Genomic DNA, 18,843 nt, shown 5'->3' on the forward strand with positions numbered 1-18,843 from the left:
GAGAGAGGAAGCACACATTTCAGTAAAACTCACAAAGCCTTTGACAAAAAACAAGAATAAATACTGATAAATTCCTAATTAAAATGAAAACATCTATCAAGTAGCCTAACCACAACTCATCCATTTTTGCAATCATATACTTGTCACTACATTGTTCAGCCAGAAACATTAGCTAGCTAGTTGACGTTAGCAATTAAGCTAACTATTATTGACAAGCGGTCTAACTAGATGACTAAAGATAAACCATAAAATAAAGATGTTTGTATGATGTTTATGTTCGCTTTGCAATATGGATTAGCCATGAGCCTCGACACAGACGGGTGTCAAGCTCTCCTAGCATGCTAGCTAGAGCTAAAGTGTTTGTATCAAACGTTTAATTTACCCTGTTCGGTAGAAACTTCGCCTGACGTTGAACAGTTCAACTACTCCACGTTTGGTGATTACTGTACATATAGTACGTCAATAGAAATCTATCATTTCGTTAAAATACTTTGGTACACAGTACTCCGGTGAGCAAGCTGCTAGCCGGGAGATGGCAAAAGCAAAGGCGCTATTCAATGACGTTGTCCACAATCTCACCCATTGAGAGCACACACATTAATGACAGTTTATACATATCAGTTGAATTATGATGACGTAGAACACAAGCGTCAGCTCCAGCTTTTTCCTATGCTCTACTTCAAAGCCATGCGCAAGTAGACAAATTTGACAAGATATAAGTAAGTAACGACGTTAAAATGTAACACAATTGTGCTTGTTATAGCTAGTAGTTACAATGTAAATATGTTCCAATCCCAAATAGGCTCCTGTATTGATCCGTTATTAATGTTTTTAGTTAACTCGACTGCATACCCAACGACCTTTCATACATATAACGTTAGCTAAATGCCACCACTGTTTAGCTAGCTAGCTAGCTTTAGATAAATATCGTCAAAGAATATGGAGGAATTGCTATCATATTAGCTAGCTTGCTTTCGTTTAACACTGTGTAACATGCATGATTGATATTGATATTATCGATATATAGCCAACTGAAGTAGCCAAATAGGGCCATTTGGCGAGTAGAAAGGTGGTATGCCCTTTAATGAAAGGGAAGTATTCTAACTGGACTTTTGTGTTCTTTTTTGTTGTTGTTGTGAATTTAAAGTATTCAGTCCGGTGTAACAGTGCATCCTTTTTACAATCAGAATTTAAACTGTTAAAACATAGACCAGCAATATTCAGAGGTGTCATACAACGTGGGCATGCCAGCTGGCCCCTTGCTGTTTATGAAATATCACAGAGATACAATACCTCACTGAACACCTGTGCTACAGTTTTTCTGCTTCACTTCACGTGTAAAGACAACCATCATCCCCCCTCTATCCCTTCCACTGGACTCAGACGCCGCCCAATGGTTACATCTATGATAAACACTGAGGCTCAGTGGTGACACAAAAGAGTCATGTTTTTCATTTTTTTTTTAATCTTCCTATAGCGTAAGTACTAGCCGTGTCTTTCAGGGAGCCAGCCGGCTGCTGGCTTTATGAAGGGAGTGATACAATCACAGTCAACCTGGGTTTGTTTAGAGAATAAAGCATGTGTATGGTCTCTGCCTTCTGGTCCTGATATTATTGATACAGTAGAGAGCTACAGACTGTATACACCACTGATGTTTCAGGTGAGGCTGTGCTGGATCCCCCTGCCTGCTTAATGTGCAGTCTCTATACACACACAAAGCAAGGTGGTATTATGACTAGAAGCCAAGCCCCTCACCCAGATGTAGGGTGTGTCCCAAATGGCACCCTATTCCTTATATAGTGCACTGCTTTTAACCATGGCTCATAGGACTCTGGTCAAAAGTAGTGCACTATGTAGGAAATGGGGGCCGTTTGGGACGCAAACGTACTTTTGAGGTGATTTACGAGGGTGACGTTGACAGTGTGTATCCACCTGCGTGATAGTGTAGTGCCCGATTTCTCTTAACGGTGTGTACATCACACACAATGGAGGAAGTCATCCAGGGTATGATACACGGCTGGTTGTTCACACCCGTTGCAAATGAAAGGCTTGGTTCAGCAAGGCCCTCATGGATGAGGGGAGTTTGAGGGAGTTTTGGTGGGTGGATGCTGGGCTCTTCTGTTCTGCACCCTGGAATGGAGATCCCCTGCTTCAGGAAAAAAGCCCTTGGGGGATAATGTTGTGAATTTTTTATTTTTTTATTTTACCTTTATTTAACCAGGTAAGCCAGTTGAGAACAAGTTCTCATTTACAACTGCGACCTGGCCAAGATAAAGCAAAGCAGTGCGATAAAAACAACAACACAGAGTTAAATATGGGGTAAAAAAACAAAGTCAAAAAAATACAACAGAAAATATATATACAGTGTGTGCAAATGTAGCAAGTTATGGAGGTAAGGCAATAAATAGGCCATATTGCAAAATAATTACAATTAGTATTAACACTGGAATGCTAGATGTGCAAGAGATTATGTGCAAATAGAGATACTGGGGTGCAAAAGAGCAAAAATAAATAACAATATAGGGATGAGGTAGTTGGGTGGGCTAATTTCAGATGGGCTGTGTACAGGTGCAGTGATCGGTAAGGTGCTCTGACAACTGATGCTTAAAGTTAGTGAGGGAGATAAGTGTCTCCAGCTTCAGAGATTTTTGCAATTCGTTCCAGTCATTGGCAGCAGAGAACTGGAAGGAATGGCGGCCAAAGGAGGTGTTGGCTTTGGGGATGACCAGTGAGATATACCTGCTGGAGCGCAGACTACGGGTGGGTGCTGCTATGGTGACCAATGAGCTAAGATAAGGCGGGGATTTGCCTAGCAGTGATTTATAGATGGCCTGGAGCCAGTGGGTTTGACAACGAACATGTAGTGAGGACCAGCCAACAAGAGCGTACAGGTCACAGTGGTGGGTAGTGTATGGGGCTTTGGAGACAAAACGTATGGCACTGTGATAGACTACATCCAATTTGCTGAGTAGAGTGTTGGAGGCTATTTTGTAAATGACATCGCCGAAGTCAAGGATCGGTAGGATAGTCAGTTTTACGAGGGCATGTTTGGCAGCATGAGTGAAGGAGGCTTTGTTGCGAAATAGGAAGCCGATTCTAGATTTAACTTTGGATTGGAGATTCTTAATGTGAGTCTGGAAGGAGAGTTTACAGTCTAACCAGACACCTAGGTATTTGTAGTTGTCCACATACTCTAGGTCAGACCCGTCGAGAGTAGTGATTCTAGTCGGGTGGGCGGGTGCAAGCAGCGTTCGGTTGAAGAGCATGCATTTAGTTTTACTAGTGTTTAAGAGCAGTTGGAGGCTACTGAAGGAGTGTTGTATGGCATTGAAGCTCGTTTGGAGGGTTGTTAACACAGTGTCCATTGAAGGGCCAGATGTATACAAAATGGTGTCGTCTGCGTAGAGGTGGATCTGAGAGTCACCAGCAGCAAGAGCGACATCAAAGAGTTGTAAGTGCTCCCATTTATTTTCAGAACTATATATGTTTTTTGTTGTTGTTGTGAAAGATAGCGACTCTCTGTTTGGGCTGATATGTGACCCACTAGCACCTCCCCCGGTCAGAGAGGAATAAGGCTACCTCAAAGTTACACACAAGGATACTGTATTGACATACACACGGATGACATGGAATGGTAGTGTTTTTTGTGCATGCACACCATCCAAGTCCAGAGATATGAGTCCAGCTGCTGTTGTGCAGGACAGAAATGAGCTTGCTGCTCTCTCTGTGACTGCTTGAAGGAGACCGAGAGGGGGAAGCAGGAATTGGGGATCTGGGACCCAAGATGACTGCCTATGATTGGCTGACCCCTCGGTGTGATAAGGCAACCATGACCCCTAGCGACCAATCGGTTTGGCTATGGCCAGAGGTGTGAAGGGCCAGTTTACGACCCATAGCCTAGCCTGCTAGGCTCCAGAGGGGGAGGGGAGCCTACTGCAGGAGTTAGAAAAGTTGCAGAGTTTGTGTCCCTGAGAGAGAGGTTTCTTTGATGCATAGCCTATAGATCATTGCCTACACAACACTGCCCCCATGGCTACGCAAGGAATTATACGGCGCGTTGCACTTTTAATGTGGCACAGCAGTACGTAGATTGTTGGAGTGCTGTACAAGGAGCCGGCCCTTTTGTGATGAAAAACGACATTGCGACACCGCGCTACGCTTCGTAGGGTCCGTCTCCGTAGGGTATAAATAGCCCTTAAGATCACTGGCAGGGAATTCGTAACAGATTGATGTGACTGTATAGAGCCCTGCAGTGGAGGTGTCATAATACCCATAAAACCTAGTAGTCAAACAGGGAAATGGTTCCAATAATTTTCCCACCATTCATTTTACCCATAGGGAATGTTAGAAACACTTAAAATAAGGGCTGTGTTTGTATAGGCTTACCCTGCCGTGCCATTTTGATAACAATGTAAATCTCTCTGACTTTTATCAATATATTCAGCTCTATTTACGCTCAGATTCGAAAATGCTAATTAGCATAAAAGTAGACATTATGCAAGACTACAAATCCCTGCAAGATTCTGCACTTCATCTCTAGCTGATACCTATGCTAACAGGTATTGTGTCAATTTAGAACTTGCACAAGACAGTTCACAGAATGTTGCCAATTTATTAATTACTAAATTTAGCTAACGTTAGATCGTTAATCCAGAGATTCTTACCTTTGCCTCGATTCGGCAGTCTCCTCCAGATCATCATGGCATTTGTAGTTCTTTATGATAGCCACATTAGCAGCTAAGTAGCATTTCATTTTTGGGTGCCAAATACTGGTGAATATATTGATAAAAGTCATCTTGTCCTAGAAAGATTTGCACAGTTATCAAAACGTCACGCCAGGGTAAGAAACATAGCCCTTATTTTAAGTGTTTCTAAAATCCCCTATGTGAAAAATGAATAGTTGAAAAACGATTGGAACCATTTCCTTGTTTGACCGCTAGGTTTTATGGGTATTATGACTCACACTGTGGTACTCTGTTGTAATTGAAGCAGCAACATACAGCCTGTACATAGACATATGTATCGTCCCCTGCTGGTTAGTATTACAGATGATACTACTGATGCTGGCCATCCATGGCACAGTACTTCTATAGTATCGCTTTACTATGAAAGGAGAATTGTAACCAGATAGATCTACAAACTGATATGTGATCACTTCACTGCTTTAGTGTTTTTATTAGCTTGACAGTTATGTTTTATCATCAGACAGTAAACATGTCTTGTCCATTCATCTTTGATGTTTCTCTTTTATTTCTCCATGTAACTGTCCGACAGCAATGACACTGAGTCTGCTGGGCCTAATGCGGCCGGCGTTGTGCCGATCCCTCGTCGCCCTGGTCCCCATGGTGAGGTCTCCTCAGCTGGCAGTCATCTCCAGGGTCCAACAGCTGCTCCCAAATACCTGTCATGGAAACATGGTCCCCCCTGCCGCCTCCTGCGTTCGCCTATATGCCACCAAGAAGAGTAAAGGTGAGTGGAGGGCCGCTTGCCTCAGCAGCTTTTTATTTTAGCTGATGGATTTAGTCTAGTAGTGCTACCCTCAAAGGAAATATAGTGGGAGGAATCAAGACCGACTGAAGTGGTCCGAACATTCAAGAGCTTTCTTTTTGAGGATGTTGAAAAGCCCACTTCACTGTGTTTTCTTGTCTTGGTTTTATTTGTAATAACAATGATTGACTAGAAGAGACTACCAGCATGCAGGCCTCCCTCCTCTCCTCATCTCCCCTCCATTCTCTCCGTCTGTTCTTTCCCTTTTGAAGTCTTTCTTGTACTGAAGACCGCCTGCTTTTATGTTTTCCCTCAGCGAAGGCAGCGAAGGGCCAGGCTTCCAAAGTGAACATCAACTCCTCGCTGGTGGAGGACATCATCAGTCTGGAGGAAGTGAAGGAGGATATGGCCGCCGTCCTCACCACCCTGAAGGACGACTTCAGCCGCAACCTGAGCATCAGAACCTCTCCAGGTGTGTAGGGGCTGTAGACTGTGAGGTAGGGGCTCTTACTCTCACCAACCCTGTTTCCATGGAGAGGATAGTCTCTCATCACCGACTGTTCAGTGCACTCGGTTCTGAGATTATGAAGAGGAGACATTTCAGTTCTGTCAGTACCACTGGCACTGTCTGATCTTTCAACAAGGGATGCATAGCTCTGAAGGCCTGAAGTTTAAGCGTTGTCCATCTTTGTAAGCATTAAAATACCAAAGTCCACTGTTGGTTTTCACTATTGATTATTGGTCAAAAGATGAGAAAAAGTGCATCTCATCTGTTTACTTTCTCCCTGACAAATGGCCTGAGGGGTGAGAGTGATCCCTGCCCTTTACCTTGACCCCTGTTGACCCTGTTTCCTGAACTACATCCAGGTCAAAGCCCCCCCCCCCCCTCGGGGCAGACCAACCCTGAGGGAGGGCCCCAGGGGGAGGAAGCTGTAATACCAGGATTTATACTCAGATTAAATACCCCTCCCAGACCCCCACTCCCCTCTTCCTCCCCCCTCACCTTCTCCATCCCTCCCTCCCTCCTTACCTTCTCCCTCCATTCCCCGTCCTTACCCTCTCCCCCTCCTCTCCCCCTTTGCCCCTCTGTCCAGATGCACAGTAATTTGTGTAAGCAGCAGGATTTAGAGCTGACAGGGAATCTGACTGGAGAGATGCTGGAATGGAGGGAATCATGACATCATTTTATTCCTGTGTGTGTTCGATAATAGTCTCATCTGGGTCTCATTTTGTGGTGTGTTTGTTGTAAAGGAAAGTCAGCTTTGCTGAAGGAAGGGCTGTTGTAGTGGGCGGGTTAATGCGGTGAACCGGTGTCTGGGCACTCACCGACACACACACACACACAGACTGACAGACGGACAGACAGAGTGGAGGTATTGCAACCTGTCACTCTCAGTTCCTCTGCTTGAAGAAGACTAACCTCTATTTCCATGGGAACGCTGGAAAGGCTATCCAGTCCTCCCTGGACAGCTCTGTGTATTGTATACTGGCTCAGATTAATACACTGTGAAATGAGAGCATTTCCTCAACCCATACAGTGGGGAAAAAAAGTATTTAGTCAGCCACCAATTGTGCAAGTTCTCCCACTTAAAAAGATGAGAGAGGCCTGTCATTTTCATCATAGGTACACGTCAACTATGACAGACAAAATTTGGGGGAAAAATCCAGAAAATCACATTGTAGGATTTTTTATGAATTTATTTGCAAATTATGGTGGAAAATAAGTATTTGGTCAATAACAAAAGTTTCTCAATACTTTGTTATATACCCTTTGTTGGCAATGACACAGGTCAAACGTTTTCTGTAAGTCTTCACAAGGTTTTCACACACTGTTGCTGGTATTTTGGCCCATTCCTCCATGCAGATCTCCTCTAGAGCAGTGATGTTTTGGGGCTGTCGTTGGGCAACACGGACTTTCAACTCCCTCCAAAGATTTTCTATGGAGTTGAGATCTGGAGACTGGCTAGGCCACTCCAGGACCTTGAAATGCTTCTTACGAAGCCACGCCTTCGTTGCCCGGGCGGTGTGTTTGGGATCATTGTCATGCTGAAAGACCCAGCCACGTTTCATCTTCAATGCCCTTGCTGATGGAAGGAGGTTTTCACTCAAAATCTCACGATACATGGCCCCATTCATTCTTTCCTTTAGACGGATCAGTCGTCCTGGTCCCTTTGCAGAAAAACAGCCCCAAAGCATGATGTTTCCAGCCCCATGCTTCACAGTAGGTATGGTGTTCTTTGGATGCAACTCAGCATTCTTTGTCCTCCAAACACGACGAGTTGAGTTTTTACCAAAAAGTTCTATTTTGGTTTCATCTGACCATATGACATTCTCCCAATCCTCTTCTGGATCATCCAAATGCACTCTAGCAAACTTCAGACGGGCCTGGACATGTACTGGCTTAAGCAGGGGGACACGTCTGGCACTGCAGGATTTGAGTCCCTGGCGGCATAGTGTGTTACTGATGGTAGGCTTTGTTACTTTGGTCCCAGCTCTCTGCAGGTCATTCACTAGGTCCCCCCGTGTGGTTCTGGGATTTTTGCTCACCGTTCTTGTGATCATTTTGACCCCACGGGGTGAGATCTTGCGTGGAGCCCCAGATCGAGGGAGATTATCAGTGGTCTTGTATGTCTTCCATTTCCTAATAATTGCTCCCACAGTTGATTTCTTCAAACCAAGCTGCTTACCTATTGCAGATTCAGTCTTCCCAGCCTGGTGCAGGTCTACAATTTTGTTTCTGGTGTCCTTTGACAGCTCTTTGGTCTTGGCCATAGTGGAGTTTGGAGTGTGACTGTTTGAGGTTGTGGACAGGTGTCTTTTATACTGATAACAAGTTCAAACAGGTGCCATTAATACAGGTAACGAGTGGAGGACAGAGGAGCCTCTTAAAGAAGAAGTTACAGGTCTTGCTTGTTTGTAGGTGACCAAATACTTATTTTCCACCATAATTTGCAAATAAATTCATTTAAAATCCTACAATGTGATATTCTGGATTTTCTTTTCTCATTTTGTCTGTCATAGTTGACGTGTACCTATGATGAAAATTACAGGCCTCTCTCAGCTTTTTAAGTGGGAGAACTTGCACAATTGGTGGCTGACTAAATACTTTTTTCCCCCACTGTATATGTAACAGATCAGGATGCCAGTCGCCCTCAACCCACACACGTATACAGTTGAAGTCGGAAGTTTACATACACCTTAGCCAAATACATTTAAACTCAGTTTTTCACAATTCCTGACATTTAATCCTAGTAAAAATTCACTGTCTTCAGTCAGTTAGAATCACCACTTTATTTTAAGAATGTGAAATGTCAGAATAATAGTAGAGAGAATGATTTATTTCAGTTTTTATTTATTTCATCACATTCCCAGTGGGTCAGAAGTTTACAGACACCCAATTAGTATTTGGTAGTATTGCCTTTAAATTGTTTAACTTGGGGTCAAACGTTTCGGGTAGCCTTCCACAAGCTTCCCACAATAAATTGGGTGATTTTTGGCCCATTCCTCCTGACAGAGCTGGTGTAACTGAGTCAGGTTTGTAGGCCTCCTTGCTTGCACACGCTTTTTCAGTTGTGCCCTCACATTTTCTATAGGATTGAGGTCAGGGCTTTGTGATGGCCACTCCAATACCTTGACTTTGTTGTCCTTAAGACATTTTGCCACAACTTTGGAAGTGTTCTTGGGGTCATTGTCCATTTGGAAGACCCATTTGCAACCAAGCTTTAACTTCCTGACTGATGTCTTGAGATGTTGCTTCAATATATCCACATAATTTTCCTTCCTCATGATGCCATCTATTTTGTGAAGTGCACCAGTCCCTCCTGCAGCAAAGCACCCCCACAGCATGATGCTGCCACCCCCGTGCTTCACTGTTGGGATGGTGTTTTTCGGCTTGCAAGTCCCCCCTTTTTCCTCCAAACATAAAGATGGTCATTATGGCCAAACAGTTCTATTTTTGTTTCATCAGACCGGAGGACATTTCTCCAAAAAGTATGATCTTTGTCCACATGTGCAGTTGTAAACCGTAGTCTGTCTTTTTTATGGCGGTTTTGGAGCAGTGGCTTCTTCCTTGCTGAGCGGCCTTTCAGGTTATGTCGATATAGGACTAGTTTTACTGTGGATATAGATACTTTTGTACCTGTTTCCTCCAGCATCTTCACAAGGACCTTTGCTGTTGTTCTGGGATTGATTTGCGCTTTTTGCACCAAAGTACGTTCATCTCTAGGAGACAGAACGCGTCTCCTTCCTGAGCGGTATGACAGCTGCGTGGTCCCACAGTGTTTATACTTGCGTACTATTGTTTGTACAGATGAACATGGTACCTTCAGGCATTTGGAAATTGCTCCCAAGGATGAACCAGACTTGTGGAGGTCTACACATTTTTTTCTGAGGTCTTGGCTGATTTCTTTTGATTTTCCCATGATGTCAAGCAAAGAGGCACTGAGTTTGAAGGTATGCCTTGAAATACATCCACAGGTACACCTCCAATGAACTCCAATGATGTCAATTAGCCTATCAGAAGCTTCTAAAGTCATTTTCTGGAATTTTCAAACCTGTTTAAAGGCACAGTCAACTTAGTGTATGTACACTTCTGACCCACTGGAATTGTGATACAGTGAATTATAAGTGAAGTAATCTGTCTGTAAACAATTGTTGGAAAAATTACTTGTGTCATGCACAAAGTAGATGTCCTAACCGACTTTCCAAAACTATAGTTTGGTAACAAGAAATTTGTGGAGTGGTTGAAAAACGAGTTTTAATGACTCCAACCTAAGTGTATGTAAACTTCCGACTTCAACTGTATATATTTACAACCCCAGTCTGTCTCCCAGAGATGAGTAAGAGCATTAGCTTCCATAGTTCAAAACAATTAGTTGATGTCATCCTCATGATCCCAAGATGCCCCAGGCTAGAGCACCAACCCACTAAACATCACCAGTGTAAAGTCACACAGGAACCATTCTGATAGGACTTTATCATGAGGAACCCAGGGTCGGGTCAAGAACTAGGGAGAGAACGTTTTGAAACGGGGAGGTAGCAACTACCTGAATGTGCACTATAAGAATACATTTTTGTATTCCGTTGCAAAACGTTTTTCTACGGCGTGCCCTACTGAACAAGACCCATGGTACATATGTGGGTTTTTGGAGAAACTATATTGTTGACTAGTAGTCTACCTTCTGCCATGTTTGGTAAGCTGCCAGTGTCCTGACCAGGAAGAGCCCATTTGGCTAATGGGTTTCCAGTCGATCCTCATCCCTCCTCATGCCGTTTAGGAAATTCCTGTGTGCCCTCTGGAAGCGCTAGCAGATGTTCAGGCAGCCAGGTAGTCTCTCTGGTCTTCCAGCCGGCTCTAGCAGTTAGCCTGGCGATGAGGTTAGGGCCCTGGTAGATTACTCTATGGCCCACCCACCCTCTACACTTCTCCACTAGCGAGGGATAGAGTTGGTGATGTAAGCCAGAGGACGGCGAGGGCAGAAACAGCGGCGTCTGAGGTAAGCCAGATGAGAAGAGGAGACTCATGTTGAAGCTCTGGTTCTGCAGTCTGCACTGTTAGGGGGTGACGAGAGAGGAGATGAGGGTTAAAGGGGGGAGGGGAACTTCCTGCACCCAACCATAACCTTCAGCTCACACTCTGCCAACAGTCTGAGAGGCTTCATATTAATCATACATACGTACTACCAAGACCCATCTTAACCACAATTGAATTGTGGGGAGGTTGGTTTGGATCGAGTACTCAATGCTGTTTTAGGTGGTGATGGTTTAGGCGGGCCTTTAGATAATGGTTTAGTTGTCTTGGTCATGTCTTGTGTTTTATGCTGGTGACAGGGAATCAAGAATGAAGTTGATTATTTTCACATACTATTCATAAAGCATCTCAGATTAGGAGTAACATTACATGGACAGTGGGGACCTGATCCCAGATCAGCACTCCTACTCTGACACACTTTATGAATACGGGCCCTGGTCCTTTTGTTTTTCAGGAGCTCTGGATCACATTGTGGTGTCCATGGCAGACGGCAAGTTCCCACTGAACCAGCTGGGTCAGATCTCCATGAAGTCCCCTCAGCTCATCATGATCAACATGACCGGCTTCCCAGAGGTGAGCTCACTCACTCAGTCAGTCAGTCAGACAGACACACACACACAGTCACACACACACACACACACACACACACAGTCACACACACACACACACACACACACACACAGTCACACACACACACACACACACACACACACACACACACAGTCACACACACACACACACACACACACACGCACACGTTCTGTATGAACCACACTCTAGGCTGATGGCAATACATTGTGAAATTGGCACGTCATTTTAGAAACCTGGACTGAAATCTCCTACTCTTGTCTCAGCCAGTGCATGGAAGGTTGAGCAGTGTCAAGTGTCGACACGCAAGAACACACGCACAACATCCATCGAGCTCTCTCTCCCTCACGTTCTCTCTCTCCATCTCTCTCTCCCTCACGTTCTCTCTCTCCCTCTCCATCTCTCTCTCCCCCTCCTTTCTCCTTCTTCTGAAACTTGAGTCGGTTAGTGATCGATGGTTCAGGGAAGCTCTTTGTTCTGGGATAAGATTGAAACAAATGCCAAGACTCCGTGGTCAGCTGTCATCAGCAGGAAGTGACCGCGCTTTGCCCTCTGGGAAGGAGGAGAGCTAACTGCTCTCTCTCCCCCTCCCTTTCTCACAGACACAATCTACACACACACTGAAAGGGAACAACTCTCGCTCACCCCTCTCTTTCCCTCCTCTTCTCTTCTCCCTGTGTTGTTTCTCTCTTTCCCCAAGTCTTTTCTCCCTCCAGCATCCTATGTTGTTAATGAGGGTTGTCCCTGTCTAATTCTAGGATCAGTTTTAAAGGGAGGTTGATGCTTTTTGGCCTTGCTCAGATCCATTTAGTACTGCGGAGTACTTTTCCTTCAACATGAGCAGCTGAACCTGGAACTTAGTACTCTGAGTCACCATAGGTGATCATAGCTTTTAGATACACAGATTTCTTTCTGCTTCATTTCTAAACTCACATGGATAAGCATATTGTCATTATCAATTAAACTGATATTGAATCAGTTCAACAGAGTTCAACCTGTAAAAGGAGAGAGTTAGAGACATTTTGTGGCACAGATATCATCAGCTTGAAGTACATCTTAACATCCCACCTCCCCCTTCTCTCTGATAATTCCAGCATCAGATCAGAACTCCAGCCCCTCCGGCAGGTTACTAACCTCCCATTACCTAATAGTCTAACAGTCCATTTCTAACCTCCCATTACCTAACAGTCTAACAGCCCATTACTAACCTCCCATTACCTAACAGTCTAACAGTCCATTACTAACCTCCCATTATCTAACAGTCCATTACTAACCTCCCATTACCTAACAGTCTAACAGTCCTGCTAAGGCAACACAGGGGTGACTGCACAGCACCCAGAGCAAATAGGATTCTAATTATTCACATCAATTACCCATGTTCCTAACGAGAGGCCATTGTTTTCCAGTCATTCAGTACTGCATTACAATGTTACTGCAAACCCCCCAGTGGGTGTTGTGTAGTGGCAATGGCAGCATTAATTAAACCACTTGGATCTTAAGGAAGACGAGAAGGGTATGGAAAGTGTGTGTGTGTGTGTGTGTGGTATCCTCAACATCATTAACAAGGTGTTTTCTTTAGCTCTTTTCGTTCCTCTTGGCTGGGCTGTGGCTTTGAACTGGCTGTGTTTATTCAGAAACCTCTGTGTAATTGCACTATTTTTAACATATTAACCAGAACATGCCTGGTGTTTACAGAGCTAGCCAGAACAGAGCACAGCATTCCCCCACTTTTCCCTAACGGCTAGAGCTGTGGGAAATAATGATGAATTCAATGTTGAGAACAATCAAACATAGGTATGGGATGGCTCTCTGGAGTTACTAGTAAATACATCTCACTGCCAATTATTTCCCCCAGAAACCTGCTCTCTTCTCACATCACACATTCGCACCTTTTTAACATTTGGACTGAAGCAATTGTCATGTTGCAGCAGCAGAGATTTGTGAATGTGTGATATACAGTAACTCTCTCTAGTACCAATGGGGTTTGGTCCATTTCATTATGTACTATTTGGAGTTCCTGTCTGAACTTTCTCGCTCAGTGGTCATATCTGGTGATATTGAGATCTTAGTGCTGAGTTTCAAACTGGTTCTCAGTGTTGAACCTGAACTCGGTGTGCTCAGCGTTAGCTTGTTGTTCCCACACGGAACAACAAGCTAACTACTGTCTGTTAGTTAGTCTAAACAGGCTCCATGTATCAAATCAAATCACATTTTATTTGCCACATGCGGCGAATACAACATTACAGTGAAATGCTTACTTAAAAGCCCTTAACCAACAATGCAGTTAAGAAAAAAATTAAGAGCTAATAATTAAAGAGCAGCAGTCAAATAAAATAACAGTAGGGAGGCTATATACAGGGGGGTACCGGTAAGTCGAGGTAATTGAGGTAATATGTACATGTGGGTAGAGTTAAAGTGACTATGCATAAATAATAAACAGAGTAGCAGCAGCGTAAAAGAGGGGGTTGGGGTGGGGTGGGGTGGGGGGGGGGCAATGCAAATAGTCCAGGTAGCCATGATTAGCTGTTCAGGAGTCTTATGGCTTGGGGGTAGAACAGTCTATGACTAGGGTGGCTGGAGTCTTTGATAATTTTTAGGGCCTTCCTCTGACACCGCCTGGTATAGAGGTCCTGGATGGCAGGAAGCTTGGCCCCAGTGATGTACTGGGCTGTACGCACTACCCTCTGTAGTGCCTTGCGGTCAGAGGCCAAGCAGTTGCCATACCAGGCGGTGATGCAACCAGTCAGGATGCTCACGACGGTGCAGCTGTATAACTTTTTGAGGATCTGAGGACCCATGCCAAATCTTTTCAGTCTCCTGAGGGGGAATAGGCTTTGTCGTGCCCTCTTCACGACTGTCCTGGTGTGTTTGGACCATGATAGTTTGTTGGTGATGTGGACACAAAGGAACTTGAAGCTCTCAACCTGTTCCACTACAGCCCGTCGATGAGAATGGGGGCGTGCTCAGTCCTCTTTTTTTTTTCCTGTAGTCCACAATCATCTCCTTTGTCTTGATCACGTTGAGGGAGAGGTTGTTATCCTGGCACCACACGGCCAGGTCTCTGACCTCCTCCCTATAGGCTGTCTCATCATTGTCGGTGGTCAGGCCTACCACTGTTGTGTCGTCGGCAAACTTAATGATGGTGTTGGAGTCGTGCCTGGCCATGCAGTCATGGGTGAACAGGGAGTACAGGAGGGGACTGAGCACGCACCCCTGAGGGGCCCCCGTGTTGAGGATCAGCGTGGCAGATGTGTTGTTACCTACCCTTACTACCTGGGGGCGGCCTGTCAGGAAGTCCAGGATCCAGTTGCAAAGGGAGGTGTTTAGTCCCAGGGTCCTTAGCTTAGTGAGGAGCTTTGAGGGCACTATGGTGTTGTGCAGTAGCAATGGCATCATTGAAGGTCCTACATGTACTGGAGGCTTCACAGGCCCTCTCGGACTCTCTCCCTCAGGCACCTCTCCTCTCCTCTCTGTCTTCCCTGTCTCGGACTCTCCCTCAGGCACCTCTCCTCTCCTCTCTGTATTCTCTGACTCTCCCTCAGGCACCTCTCCTCTCTGTCTTCCCTGTCTCTGACTCTCTCCCTCAGGCACCTCTCCTCTCCTCTCCTCTCTGTCTTCCCCTTCTCGGACTCTCCCTCAGGCACCTCTCCTCTCTGTATTCTCTGACTCTCCTTCAGGCACCTCTCCTCTCTGTCTTCCCTGTCTCTGACTCTCCTTCAGGCACCTCTCCTCTCCCACCACCACAGACAAATCACATATCCAGATTACAGCCTATTCATTAATTGTCTTTTGGAGTTCAACCACCATTAGAGTTAACATACATCTCCTAGATAAAGATACTCTGTTGTCTACCAGACCGTTAGGTTCAGAAAAGGTGCTGGATAAAATATATACAATAGTGAAAAAATACTTTACACAGAATCTCCTTCTCTAATGCATAGTGAGTACCAGGCCAGGTCCCACCCACGTTCCCAGGAGACCCCGTTCTGACAGCGCCCCGCGGCACTTCCACACTGCATGTGCTTCCCCATCACCCCCCCTAACACACACAACCTAGCCCCCCCAATCCCCTCTACCAGAGATGCTACACAGTTCACCCAGCTCGCCATGGATCAAAGCCAGCGTGACCAAGGACAGCCGGTGTCTGCAGTGAGAGTACTACTGCCCCAGTCCCAGCTGGCAGTCATTAGGTATAGGTCTAATGTGTGTTTGATGTGTCCTCAGGCCATGGCTGCTGCCACCCGCGCCCTGCGAGAGAGCAGTATGAAACTCAACCCTGAGGTGGACGGCACCATCATCAGGGTGCCCATTCCCAAGTGAGTCAACCAGGCTGAGCCAGAACACTCTTTCTACTTCCGTATCTCTCTCGTTCTCTGAGTCTTTCACTATTCACTCTCACTCTTGTTCTTCCTCTCTCTCTCTCTCTGATCCATCACTCTCTGTGTTTTATCCTTTCTCCCCATCTCTCTTTATATTTAATCCTTTCCTACTTTTTCACTTTACAGTAATTAATTCTCTTGTCAATCTCTTCCCTGACCTTCCGTCTCCTTTTAAAGCGTGTTTCTAGGTGTTTCTGACATATTTATTTTACTATTTCACCCAACTATAGCAGTTAGAAAACACCAACCTTGGTCAGAAGTCTTCAGTTCTCTGACCAACTCTGCTCCCTGCCAAATCAAATAGCTTGATGTGCAGCCGTCACTCGCTTAACCACAAAAATATGTGGGTACGTCACAAATGGCACCCTACTCCCTATGTAGTGCTCTACTTTTGACCAGGGCCCTGTAGTGAATACGTTGCCATTTGGGATGCAACCTGTGTGATTAATAAGTATGCCCAGCAGCAGGTGCTTGTCTGGCAGCGCAGGATAGGGGGACGGACAGACGGACGGACTCCTTCTTCCTCTGCAATCAGTCTCAGCACGCAACTCCATTTGCATTTCCAAAGAGAGCGAGTGTCTTGATTGGCCCAGAATCAGTAATTTATTGTTTGCAGTAAATAGACACCACTCTTGGATTGTTTGCAAATAGTCCCAGGCAAAATACCAATTACAGAAAATAAAAAACAAAGTTGTTGACTGCTCTGTGACCGTGCTAAGTTTATTTTTGTGGCACAGAGAGCCAGGCATTTAGCCAGGTATTGTTTTAAGGAATTTAATGCGTTGGGCATTATAATGAGTTGTGCATACTTTCTCCCATACTCTCTCTATTAAACAGTGTGTGTGTGCGTGCGACTGTGTGTGTATGTGCGTGCGTCTGTGTGTGTGTGTGCGTGCGACTGTGTGTGTGTGTGTGCGTGCGACTGTGTGTGTATGTGTGTGCGACTGTGTGTGTGTGTGCGTGCGACTGTGTGTGTGTGTGCACGCTCATGACACTGTGTTAATGTGTCCATGCAGGGTGACGCGTGAGCACAGGGAGAACCTGGCTAAGCTAGCTAAGCAGTTCGGTAACAAGGCCAAGGAGTCTCTGAGGAGGGTGAGGTCCAACGCTGTCACTCAGGTGAAGAAGGCCAAGGAGACTGTCTCCGAGGACACCATCCGATTGGTGGAGAAACAGGTACTGAGACAGAGATACCTCAACCTGTCCTGTCAGAGGACAGAAATACAATGGTTATAATAGTCAGAAGGCTACGAACGTTCAGATGAATCCTTTCTGTTTTTGTGTAACCACATTGCATCGTTTTACAGTATTTGTATAATAATAATAATAGTAATAGTTGTCTAATAAGAATAGCTCTCTTCTCTACTCTCTCAGGTCGGGCAGATGGCAGACAGCTTTGCAGCAGATGTGGACAAGCAGCTGACTACCAAGACAAAAGAGCTGCTGGGGTGACGACAACAAACAGCACCACACCTTTATTTTTGATACTGTCGTGTTTGCAACAGTTCCTCCTGCGTATATGACTGAACACGATACTGAACACAATACTGAACACGATACTGAACACTAGTTGATGATAGAGAATTGATGGAGATGTCATACTGTGCTGTAGGTTCGTTTGGCGCTCGCTGGGGGCTTGTTTGTGTGTTCCACTCATGCGTAAACAGAAGTTGGCATCGCACGACAGTGGCTGCTGGGTTTCTCATTCACTCTCGTCTTCAAACAAACAGAGGGGAGAAATTGACTTTTAATGGCATCTGGGAGCCTCCTCCTAATCAAACTGATGCTACAGAGAGCTGTGTTTATGTAGAAAGCACCACACTCAATGTAAACTGTGTGTTTATTCTGGTCTGAGACACCGAGACAATCTCCCAGAGGACAGGAAGAATAGAGATATTAACGTGGTGCCAACAGCCAGCATTTGTTTCAAATTCAGCCTTAAAGGGATAGTTCAGCGATTTTACGCGTTACATTTTTGTTTCCTTACACTTGGACATAGAGTGACTGCAATCCACACTTATTTTTTGTTGTTGTAAAACTAGCCACTGCCAACAAATGCTAATATTTCAAGGTAAGGAAACAAATATCAAGGTGTAGGTCTGATGTGTCCTCAGGCCGTGGCTGCTGCCAGAGAGCAGTATGAAACTCCAACTCCAATCTAAAAAGGAAAAATCACTGAACTAACCCTTTAACGCCACTACAAACTCACCGGATCGTTCCGTCAGTTTGTTGTGGATTAATCCTACAGCGACCAATGCAAACACAATAAAGTGGGCACTACCCTTATTTATGAGCGCCATTAACTGAAACACTGCTTTGTACGTCATCTCTCTTACGTTTTTTCTTCTTTGCCTTTTATGTGAGTCAATGTTAGATTTCCTTCATTAGTTCGTGATAATGGTCTACTTTCTTCCTGTGTACTAAACCATAATGTATCACACCATTATGGTCATTCATCTATTAGGCATGGTTTTAATATGGTGGTTTGCTTGGCCCAACCCTGAGATGCTGCACGCACACACACACAGATGGTCATTGGATAAACAACGGTTTAGAGGAGGAGTGCACAGACGAGGGACCTGTCAGTGTTTCTAGTGAATCTGGGTCCATATGTCAGCAATTTGGGGGCATTGTGTACCTTGGCCCAAAACAGAGGCTCATGATCGATGGAGGAGTGAAAATCTCAAGTCCCTGGCCCCGAACGCAGCTCTGGAAATTGCTTTCAGCTGAATACTTTCATTTCATTTGACATTTATCAACTGAATTACTGTTCCTCTGCTCGCAGCCTCGCTCCGTTTACTACCGCTGTCATGGAATAGAGAGGGACTGCAAGGAGAGAGCAAATTTGTTTTCTTGTGC

General features: G+C 45.0%; 1 protein-coding gene across 1 annotated transcript; it reads left to right on the forward strand.

Annotated features, from left to right (window-relative positions):
* Positions 1-623: 623 nt before the first annotated feature.
* LOC311135574 (ribosome-recycling factor, mitochondrial-like) lies at positions 624-18,270 on the forward strand. Its single transcript, XM_084169585.1, has 7 exons — positions 624-719; positions 5,275-5,469; positions 5,804-5,959; positions 11,472-11,590; positions 15,830-15,921; positions 17,001-17,160; positions 17,359-18,270. The coding sequence occupies exons 2-7, from the start codon at positions 5,277-5,279 to the stop codon at positions 17,434-17,436; spliced, it is 798 nt and encodes a 265-aa protein (XP_084025711.1). The 5' UTR covers positions 624-719; positions 5,275-5,276; the 3' UTR covers positions 17,437-18,270.
* The last annotated feature ends 573 nt before the right edge of the window (positions 18,271-18,843 follow it).

Source organism: Coregonus lavaretus (genome assembly GCF_964263955.1).
Source record: "Coregonus lavaretus genome assembly, chromosome: 10".
Taxonomy (NCBI): Eukaryota; Metazoa; Chordata; class Actinopteri; order Salmoniformes; family Salmonidae; genus Coregonus; species Coregonus lavaretus.